The sequence below is a fragment of the Thermobia domestica genome, chromosome 17 (genome assembly GCF_964235325.1).
Source record: "Thermobia domestica chromosome 17, izTheDome1.hap1.1, whole genome shotgun sequence".
Taxonomy (NCBI): Eukaryota; Metazoa; Arthropoda; class Insecta; order Zygentoma; family Lepismatidae; genus Thermobia; species Thermobia domestica.
The window spans coordinates 92,822,890-92,834,909 of record NC_137470.1 but is presented as its reverse complement, the minus strand read 5'-3'; the positions used below and the strand labels follow the sequence as shown (position 1 = coordinate 92,834,909).

The 12,020-nt window shown below is 35.2% G+C and overlaps 1 protein-coding gene across 4 annotated transcripts in view; it reads left to right on the top strand.

Annotated features, from left to right (window-relative positions):
* LOC145673888 (tudor domain-containing protein 5-like) overlaps positions 1-12,020 on the top strand; it is a 171,819-nt gene that overhangs the window by 113,428 nt on the left and 46,371 nt on the right. For 2 of the 4 annotated variants that reach the window (XM_081743680.1, XM_081743681.1), the window contains exon 9: positions 8,197-8,340. In XM_081743680.1, coding sequence (XP_081599806.1) covers positions 8,197-8,340 — 144 coding nt within the window. Of the gene's footprint in view, positions 1-8,196; positions 8,414-12,020 lie in introns of all 4 variants that reach the window. The other 2 variants (XM_081743682.1, XM_081743683.1) reach the window with 1 other exon arrangement.

Genomic DNA, 12,020 nt, shown 5'->3' with positions numbered 1-12,020 from the left:
AGGGAGAAGTAAAGGAGATTACAATTAATGGACGGTATCAAAACAGAAAAATCGTACGTGAAGACGTAGAGGTTAGCGGAAGACCGTGGAGCATGGAAGTTTCTCAGTTGCGGTAGGTGATCTGCCAATAATGACAGCATACCCATGCTGAATGCAAGGTCGACTTAGAACATTTTTTTTTTTTCCGTAATAAATTGAAGTACTAGTTGTTCTTCAAAGAAGTAGCTCTGATTGGCTAAAATTGGCGCGAAATTGGTCGGTGTTGCGGTATGTCGTGCGGTCATGTAACCTCCAGTTATTGATTGACTACTAGACATGCAAGGGCTTGGAAAAAAACTCTGTTTTTTTCTGCTTCTCTTTTTTGCTTGGGATTTTTTTTTTTTTTTTTTTTTGATTTTGCTTTAAATTGATAAAGCAGTCTTTGTTTCGCTTCTCTACAGCACAAGAACTCATTTGATTAGTGGTTGATGTAGATAATAATATAGAACCTCTAAAATAAACCATGAATTTCCAAAAGATTTTTTAAAAATTCTTAACATATTTACATTATGAATTCCAAAGGATTAACCAATATATATATATATATAATAATGTTTTAACTTCTTATACAAAATAAATAAATAAATAAAATAAAACGAGAGAAATACATTTATATGATAATCTTAAAAGATGCTCATCAAGAGCTTGGTTTCGGGTGGTTCTGTACATTCTTGAGTTTTTTTAAGTTTTAGCTTTCATATACATTGTATGAATATTTCGAACAAATTTTTCATTCATTGATCACATACGTAATAATGTTACTACTTATCAGGTGCTTGGAATCTGCAAAATCGGTAAAATTCCGAATTCTATAATGCACTGACTTCCTTAAGCTTGTTCAGAATCGGGAAAGTACCAAATTTTTTGTTAATGGATCATATGCGTAATAGACTGTTCATCTGATCGTGCGGTTTCTTAGACATAACCACCATCACGGATTACCCAGTCCTGGAGGTTTCTGAATTTTTAACGACAGGAATTCAACATATCATTACGAAACTTAAAGAAAGAAAGAAAGAAAAAGAAAACTATGGAATACATTTAAGAAGAGTGGAAAGAATCAATCACTTCCAATTCACGAGAAAGACGACAAAACTAAATGTAATAATTATCGAGGCATTTCTTTTAACATTCTATTAACAAGATTGATTCCATACGCAAATGAAATTATTGGAGATTATCAGTGTGGATTTAGAGAAATCGATCAACTATCGACCAGATATTTACTATTCGATAAATACTCGAAAAGAAATGAGGAATATATTACCCGGTACATCAGCTGTTTATTGGTTTTAAAAAGGCTTACGACTCTGATAGGAGTGAAACATTGTACAACTTTCTTACAGAATTCGGAATATCGAAAAAACTAGTTAGATTAATTAAAATGTGTTTAAATGAATTCCAGAGTAAAGTCCGAGCAGAAAAATTCTTGTCCATGAGCTTCCACGTCGAGAATGGCCTGAAACAAGGAGATGCGTTATCGCCATTATTGTTCAGCTTTGTTCCGGAGTACGCTATAAGGAAAATTAAAGAAACAACTAGGCCCTAGAGTTGAATTGTATTCACCACGTTACGGCGTATGCTGATGTAAATTTAATAGGGGATGATAGGAGAACAATAGAAAGAAATGCAGTCTTATTAAACGCTTGCAGCGACATTGGTTTAGAAGTAAATGCAGAGAAAACTAAGTACATGAAAGTTCACCGGGATCGTAATATGGCAAATTATGTATGCGTTAAAATATCAAATAATACTTTCGACAAAGTGGATACTTTGAAATATCTGGGATCAATATTACCAGACCAAAATCATATCCACAAAGAAATTAAATGTCGACTGAAATCAGGAAATTGGTGTTATTATTCAGTTCAAAGTATTTTGTCGTCGCGAATTCTGTCAAGGAATTTAAAGCTTAAAATATATAAGGGAAGAACGCAGACTGAAAGTATTTGAAAATAAAATCCTGAGACGAATATTCGGACCCAAGAGGAACGGGAATGAGGGAAACTTCATAACGAAGAACTGCATAATTTATACGGTTTACCAAACATCGTTACGGTCATCAACTCTAGGAGGCTCAGATGGGCAGGTCATGCAGCCAGAATGGAATAAGATAGGAATGCTTTCAAAGTTTCAACTGGAAATCCAATCGGAAAACGTCCATTAGGAAGACTTAGGCGCAGATGAGAGGACAATATTAAAATGGATCTCGCAGAAATAGCAATACAAAGTAAAAACTGGATCCAGTTGGCTAAGGATTGAAGTCAGTGGAGAGCTTTTGTGAACGCGACATTGAACCTTCGGATTCCATAGGCCATAAAGAGAGAGAGAATATATTTAAGTTAAGCACAACTGCACAACAACCATGAGTGAGTGGTTAGCTTTCGCGCTTCTATCAGCAAGTCCGAGATTCAACCCCGCATTCGACCCTTTTGACAAAAGTTTTTCTTAATTGTATCTGTGAATGTAGAGATAATGCGTGTACCGTAAGTTCTGGCCGACTTCCTTTCTTATCTTTTTAAATCTATGTTATTACTAATTACCAGCAGTGACCGATTTGCGAAGGGGGTTAGGTTGGGGATGTTTTACGGGTGAAGCTTATACCCCGAAATTACAGAATTTCTAAAACAAACGAAATATTTGTTATGCCTTTACTCATGAACTTCAAGCTCTTCTCAAATAAAAATTAGGTATTTTTAGAAAAACCAAACATTAATAAGAAAAACCCCTCCCTAAATACTTTTCTAGATCCGCCACTGATTATCAGTATAAAATGGTCTTCAAGGTTGGATCCGGAAGGTTATTGCTGAATATACAAACAAAACGTAATATTAGTTATGCTTGTACTCATAAATTCCCAAATAAAAATTAGGAAATTTTAGAAAAAAACAAACATTAAGCAGAGAAAAACCTCTCAAAATACTTTTCTGAATCCGCTACTGATTATTTGTATAAAATGGTATTCAAGTTTGTATCCGGAAGATTATTGCTAAATCATTGCACAGCTACAGTATAACAAGAATGTGGAAGTACGCTTTGACAGATATACTGACAAACGTACGCTCTGACGGATATATTGAAAAACAAAAGTTTAACTTATGTGCTAGGAGCTAGAGTAGGCCTACTAATCTCTACGAAATGAAACACGGATGACTAAAAAGAAATGATGTAGAAAAGAAAAAAAAATGTAGATAACTCAGAAGTTAAAATAAAGATAAATATCTTCTATAGTTGCCCTCAAATACTACGTACTGTATGTTTACTTTAATTCATAAAACATGTGTTCCATCCATCATGATGGTGAATTCCAGAGCAAAATATAGCATTTAGGTCATGAAATCTTATTTAACTTTAGAGTATACTATAAGAAAGCTACTTAAATAGAAAAATCATGAAAATGAAAAAAGCCAGAATTTCCAAAATTCTATTTTTTTCCCCAAAAAAGCCGGCTTTTTATGTGCAAAAAAACCATCGATGACTAATTTGTAAGAGGTATGTGGGGTGAAGTTATGTGCCTCTGAAGGTTTGGAGATCCTGGTTCGTTTCTTTGGATGGTAAATTTTTTTTAGGGTTTTCGACGCTATTTTTCCTCTATGATGGGTGTTTATGGTCCTGCAGAGGCGTACTTTACTCTCTTTCATGGTTGCTGAGGAACAAATACCCTGGTGGTTTCTTTTAATGGGTGGAGTGTGCCAACTTTGTACGCGTTATATTTTAAAATGGGTGCTTATTGTCCTATGCTTATATATGGTGATTATGATCCTATGGAGGGGTATCTCACTCTTTCATGGGTATTGAGGACCGTGGTTCCTTTAAAGAGTGTATTGTTGGCCAGTCTTGTACTCCTTATGTTTAAAGATGTGCACATACTGTCCTATCCTTATGTATGAGTGCTTATGGTCCTGTAGAGGGGTTCCTCACTCCCTTTTCGTAGTTACGTGGTCGCTTTGATCGAGTGTGCGTCATTCCCTTTGATGGGTGAAAGATTACCAAAACATTAAAATCTCAGTGTTTTGACGTTCTTTGTTTTCTACGATGTGTTTATGGTCCTATTGATGAGCATTTTACTCTCTCTGATGGGTACCTAATACCAGATACGTGCCCCTGTTGTTTCCTTTGATGGGGGAGATGGGCCAATCGTGCACCCCTCATTTTCTAAGATGAATACCAACAGTCGTATAGGTATCAGGCTCTATGGACGAACACCTTACTCTCTAGATGGATACCAAGACGAGATACGTGACCTGTGTTTCCGTTTGAATAAGTTTAAGGGTGGGGCAACACCGCACCCTATGTCTTTAAGACTAACACCTTATTTGCTTTCTTTTATTTATGACCAATTCCAATGTACAGTCAGAAATAATATTAAGTGTAGGTTAGAGGAATAAGAAATGATAGTTCCAACCTATACTTAATATTGTTGTGACTGTACGAGAACGCACAGATAGACAACCGCTTTGATTGGTTGTTTGAAATCACATTACCCAGATAACACCAGTACACATCGCGCTGGTTGGTTGTTGTTAATTACATGATCTAGTTCATCGTTATTTTGTGTAGTTGGAAGGGTTTATGATATGAAAAGTAGCGATTGTTAAATAGATGTTTAAAAGTATAGTTTATACCAAGTGGGCGGAAAGTGCTTTGATATAAGGATAAAGCATAGTCATTTTAAAAGACTTTTTTAATGTTTGTTGATTGTCTGTGTTACGAGTTTAAAAGTTATTTAACTAATTTTGGTTATTTAGCCCTAGTTGTAGATATGGGCTGAAAGGGTGAAACCAGGGTCGAATTTTCATGTTAATAGGTATAAATAAGTAGATAAATATGTGCTTGAATATATATATATATATTGAATAACATAAATTTAACCAGAATTTTTAGTGAAGGTTTCATTCTATGTGCACATTCGTAAGCCTAACCTTATAATTCAGTGGTGTGTGTGTATATGTGTTGATTTCGTGTAAGATAGAAGAGTAGTAGGCCATCTTTTATATTTAATAGTAACGTTGTTTGGTAGCTGCATCGAATCTATGGAGAATGGCTATAATAATGCCTTTTGATTTGTATCTGTGGGTTGTGACAGAATTTGAGAAGAGGGATACTAGGACACGTGTATTAGAGAAGTAGCTCGAGCAGCTTCTGGTACAAACGGCTATAAGCAATACGAGTAGATCTTCGAAAAATGACGAAATTGGAGGCTCATTGAAAAGAAATGTAAAAGTCGTCTTAAGCAATACTACGAGAAGCCTGAAATATGTCAAGCTTATTGAAAGCAACGCCGTTGTTGTTTGGGGGTCAATCACTTTGCATATCACTGTTCATCTATTTTGCCAGTACAGAGAGCAACTGGGTGTCAGTTGGAATCCATGGAATGCTTGGAATCCAGTACCTAGTCTGCAAACGATTTGCAGAAAGAAACACCTGGTAGTCAATCTGCAGAAGTTATTCTTATCTCAAGCTACCAGGAACCACAGGAAGTTACTGTAAAATGAGTAGCAAATATTAGAAAAATAAGAAAGTCAAAGAAGGCAGAAGCAAAGATAGATCAAGCAAGAAATAATGAGAAAATGAACGAGCAGCAGCAAAAGAAAGATTTCCGTCGAAAGAAATCGAACAGAGAGAGGAAGAAGAAAAAGTAAAACATAAGGATGGGATAATGTGTCAAGTGTCAATTGAGCAGGAGGCATTTCCAAATACAGATGGTACGAATGTTTTGAGCATACTAGGAAAATGTGGTAAAGATGGGAAAGAGTTTAATGGTGTTAAAAACAGAGAGGGAGGATCAGATATCTGATTGAGAACTTATGGTTCAATGGAGGGCAAACATAGAAAGAACAAATGAATAATTGCTGAATTGAGTAACAGAGGTGTCAAGATTAATAATTTAGTAATGGAGATAGACAAACAGAAAATGAAATGAAATCTTTGTTTTACGTCCCACGGTTATGCCGTTAGGCTAAAGGAGACGGTGATAATGAGAGATGAGTGAAATGAAGGAAATGGAAGAAAACGGGAGAACCCCGAGAAAACCCACGAGCACGGTGTTTATCCACCACAAAGTCCACAGGGCGCGAGCTGGGATCGAACCAAGGACCCCAAGCACCGGAGGTGAACGCTCTACCACTGAGCCACCGCACCCCCCATGGACAAACAGAAGAAGTAGTATAGATGGTAGAGGAGTCCAGCAATAGAGATATTAGGATTTCGAAGTTTCAAGTGGTTATGGATACATTGAACGTAGAACAGCATAAGAAGATCGAGGACGAGCTTGAAAAACGAGATAGAAATTTTAGACCTTTAAAGGCTACTATAGAGGCTTTAAGGGAGGATGTTGGAATTATTAACTTGATGTTTAAAAGTATAGTTTATAATAAGTGGGCGGAAAGTATTTTATATGAGAACGAAGCATGTTATTTTTTTTAAAAAAAGTTTCTTGATTCACCGTGTTGCGAGTTTAAAAGTAACTTTGATGTAAATTTTGGTTATTTAGCCCTAATTGTGGATATGGGCTGAAAGAGTGAATCCAACGTCTAATTTGGATATTAATAAGTAGAAATGTGTAGACGAGTATGTGCTTGAATATACATATAAAAATATTTAATAAAATAAAATTCACCAGAATTTCTAGAGAAAATTTCATGCTGTCTGTACATTCGTAGACCTAACCTTGTAACTCAATGTAGTGTGTGTATTGATTTCTTGTGAAACGATAAATAGTAGCCCGTTTTACTTATATATATATATCGTATGGAGGATACTTTGTTTTCTTCCACAATTACGTAGGACCAGCTACTTACCCTTGTAGTTCTTTTAAATGGGTGAGAGTTATTCCCTTTGATTTGTAAAAGTTGTCAAAAATACAAAATGCCAATGCTTTGAAGTTATTTGTTCGCTAAGATATGTGTTATAGTCCTGTGGATAAGCATCTTGCTCTCGTCAGTGAGTACCTAGGAGAGAGACGTATCGCTGCAGTTCTCTTTAATTGATGGGGTGGGCCAGGCTCACCTCTAACGTGAGTGCTTATGATCTTAGAGATATCAAACTCTATGCATGAACACAATACTCTTTGACCAGACACGAATAACAACAGCCTAAAGGTAAATGAGCATTTGGCGAAAGATAGCCCTAAAGACTTATTGACCTTTGTGAGCTGTGTATTTAAGAGACGATTGTGTGAGCGTTACGCCGGCGTGATGTAGGTCGCTCCTCCCAGAGTATGTCCTTTCTGGTAATAATGAAGTATCAGGCCATGCTGACAGTGGGGGAGAATTTTGAAATGGATTTAAGAAAGTGATGATTTATAGACAAGTGGTGGTTGTTATTTTGGCGACATGAGAATAGGAAAGGAAATTTTTTGCAGACCATTATATTTCAATCGAGTTACATAAGCATATGTAATGTAAATTCTTCGACTACATGGAATGGGTTATGTAAGTGATGATATATAGAATCATCTTCCTTCGCTGTCTGAGACAATGTCGTGGCGAGCCAATAACCGATACCAGTCTGTTCCTTTACATTATTTATTCGAAGTACATCATACCATTACTATGGTATTCAACACTAAAGTACTTTTTATGTTCATTATCACCTCTAAATTTGGATGTTTGCGATACTATAGCGCTCTCAGTTTCTAATGCTGAATAATTAATGTAGTATTGTAGATTTTCGTTTACCATGTAGATTTGAAACATGTAATAAACTGACGTAGCGCCATTTAAAAAAATACAACTTTATGTTCGGTTGGCAACACTTAACCTGGTGAAAATATCGCGGTACATACATACAGAAATGGCGGTTCAGTCGAATGGTTTAAATTCGCTTCAATAACTGTGTTTAGGGAAGATTTCTAGTGTTATTTTATACAACATATGACCTTTACATTAAAAGAAAGAGCTCGATCCGAGATAATGGCCGTGAACCGGAAGTATGTTCAGACATAGGGTCTTTATCAATGGTGAACCCTGTATGGCCAACACAAGAACTCCGTTTCGGTGAAAGAAGTATGTCGTGGAAATTTTGACTCTTTGTAAGGTGTTTGATCCTAAAATTCACTTCCTACTGATTAGTTATAATATAACAAATTTCAGTTTAAGATTACTTCGTTTATTCTTAACGAATTTCATATTAATATTGTTTTTTACTATGTTCTAGAACAACAATTTGTCGGTACGCTTAATCAATATCAATGGAATCGACAATGTGAATATCAATGAAGTGCTTGTTGCAGAAGGTTATGCTGCTTTTGATAAGAGGAATCCGGAAATAGATACAACTGAATTTGACCAGCGCTTTAAGGTAAAGGTGTTGTTCGGTGGTAAGGCAATTGATTTAAACTTAGAACAATCACCGGATTCAATCTCTGGACAAGGTAAGTTCTATATATAACAGTATAGATTCTCTTAAAGGGTTTTATCAACAGTCCAGGAAACATACATATCGCTGGACGTAACGAAACTCTAGTCACTGACTGACTATAGGAACACCTTTTCGTGTAAGTACAAGCTAATAGCCGTGAGGTTAATACCTTGTACCTGTAGAACCCTAAATATAACATATATATATATATATATATATATATATATATATATATATATACAAGGTGGGTCAAAATAAGTGTTACAAGCGAACTATACATCAAATAAGAAAAATATTAATTCAGAGGGGCCTAAAAAATGAGTCATCACGAGGTTCTCCCGGTCCCATTTTGAAGGGAGGGAGGTGTACGTGAAATTTTCAAATAGGAACATAGGTTGAGTGATACCTCGTTCGAAAGAGCTTGGAAAATTGAACATTTTTTGTAGGAAACAATTTTTGATATGGGGCACCGTTTTCAAGATAGCCCCCCAAAATGGTCCTGTATCAGATAAAATTTCCACTACTTATAAATCAGAAACGGCTGAGTGGAAAAAGATTAAACAAAATGAAAAGGAAAACGCCATAGGCAACGTGGAATGGTGTTGTCGCGGTGTCCCCAGGGCCCCATCATGGAGCCTCGGGACCAACTTGAAAATTTCAAATGGAAATATTTGGTCGAATGATACCTTGTTTGATAGATCGTGGAAAACCAAACAGCTTAGTACAAAATTTGTTTTGATTTAGGGCAAGCCTGTTTCAAAATGGCCACTGAAAGTGGTTCCCCATTCAGATACAAAGCGCAGTGTTCAAACTGAGTGCTACAAGCCAATATCAGCGAACTGTGCATCAAATAAGAAACATGTTAAGAATCAATGTACAATACAGACAACTCTTTAAAAAAAATGGATCAAACACGAGGTCGTAATTTTGTACTAATTTGTTTGGTATTTCACGATCTATCAAAGAAGGTATTACTCGCCTTATGTTGCCATTTGAAAATTCCACGTACACCCCTCCCTCCAAAATGGGGGCGGGGAACCTCGTGTTTAACCCATATTTTAGGCCTCTGTATTGTACACTCATGTCCAAAATGATTGTCGCTTATCTATAACTATCTTCTTGTGAGAATATAATTTGATGATGATTTTGCAGGGTACTTTAAATACTGATAGTATGTGTATAATCGGGAAATGTATATTTGTGGTAAATTTCATAGGAAAAGAATTATAAATACGAAGATTAGAATGAGTAAAACAAAATGTTGCTAAATAGACAAGAAAGTTTTATTTTCGTTTTATTGTTCTTATTTACTGCTCTTTTGACATGAAATTTGCCACATACATGTCTTTGCCAATTATTCTCATACTAACATTATAAGAAATACGGGGCGATTTCGTTATCAGATTATATTCCCACAACAACATATTTATAGACATGCGACAATAATTTTGGACATGAGTGTACATTGACTCTTAACACTTTCGTTTCACCGTTTTCTACTCAGCCGTTTCTGATTTATAAGTACTGGAAATTTTATCTGATACAGGACTATTTTGGGGGGCCATCTTGAAAACGGTGCCCAATACCAAAAATTGTTTAATTTTCCAAGCTCTTTGAAACGAGGTATCACTCGACCTATGTTTCCATTTGAAAATTTCACGTACACCTCCTCCCCCAACTGGGGGGCGGGGGAAACCTCGTGTTTGACTCATTGTTTAGGCCCCTCTGTATTGTATATTGATTCTTAACATTTTTCTTATTTGACGTATAGTTCGCGAAATATTTGCTTGTAACACTTATTTTGACCCACCCTGTATATATATTAATTAAATATTTAACATACAAAATATGATTTTTGGAGGGCTTTAAAATATAGTAATATTGAAAATATGAAAGAATGTGTTATCATTAAAACAATATAAAACTTACCAATGTTACAAACACACGCAACAATACTAATGCATAAAGAATACGTTGATTATTTTATGCTTTAATTACACATTAACATATTTTATATTTTCACATATAGCTCCGTTGATTCTCAAGTTCGCGTCGTGGATGCGTAGTTTAACTCTCTGCACTTGAATAGGCGCAAACTATTAGCATAATTTTGAATAACACTATTCTTGGAACACTGGTGCTTCTGCAGTTTCCCAAGTGCGATACTCATGTCTTGAATTGGATCTCAGATACGATGGTTAGAGATATTCTTCATTACACGTCGTGTTTAGACAGTGACATGCACTGCACCATGCTTGCTTTAGTTTGGCTGCCATTACTAGCAAACTGTATCTTGAACATATATAATGTAACAGAACTCGAAAGGGTTGATATATTAAAGAAATAGAGATTAAGTTAAGTCTATCAATAAGTAAAATGTAACAATGAATTTGTAAATCAAATTAAACGATTGGTGGTTACAATCTGTTATTGTCATAAATGGCAATATTTTATTGATGAACCAAAGATTTACAGAGGAATTGGTTCATTTGAAAAGGAAGTGCAGTTCTATAGTGGATATCTATTATAACAATGTAGTCATTTAAGTGAAAACATTTAATAGTATTGAGTTCCACATTTGACATAAACTTACTCAATTTTGAATATTCAGATATTCAAATCCCCCTGTTACTTTAGAGACCTCCCAAAATCATGGTACATGCAAATAGACAGTTTCAGTTTTCTATTTTCATACTCTATTAGTGCAGGTGAAGTTTAGCTTTGACCAGTCAGTGGTCTTTCTTTCTGTATTTGAAATTTTTGCGTTCGTAGAAACTTCTTGGAGACTCTTCCATCGCGTCTCGAAGATTTGGTGCAGGATGATTTTTTCGGTTGAAAACCCGGTCATTTTGTATGAATTAATGTCCTTCTTTGTTTCATCTAATTTTCCTTCCTAATTTGCTAAAGGCCATTATATTTTATTTTAAAGTTTACGAAATTTTAGGAAGTCCTAATAATAAAATATTGTTATCTAGTGATGAAAAAATAAGAAGTATTTTGAAGTCTAATTCGCCCCAAGGTTTGCTTTGAATTTTTCATGATTTTATCCGAGATGTTAATTACTTTTATGTACTGACAAACATTACCACTGCTGCTTTTTCCAACGATTTGAGAAAAATTACAAATCCTGTCCTTGTGATTTTAAAAGTACTGTTATGCACGTATTACAAAAATCTTCGTTCAGTTTCTCCCACAGAATTGATATTATGATTTTCATGAATAAAATTAATGATGATTTTTCTTTTTCATTCATAGTTCGTGATTTAATTATAATAACGATGATTACCTTTTTAGTTACACTAATATTAAATTTTGGAAGATAAAACTGGTTTCATAATTAAAGTTGGTTTCCAATTAAAATAGCATCAATCCAACTACATCTTATTCGTTCAAAAGCCAACACTCGACTCACTTTGTTCTCTTCAATTCCTGAATTGCTTCCTGCCAAGGACACGACAAAGAGGAAGAGTGAGATATTGTGTTATTAATAGACGAGTAAATTTAGGCGAAAAAAGGGGGTAACCGAGAAGTAATTGTAATAAAATGTGTTTTTATTGTTTCTGGTCCTATTGAATGTCCTGAATAACCTATCAAAAGTCTACCAAAATCTGACTACGGAA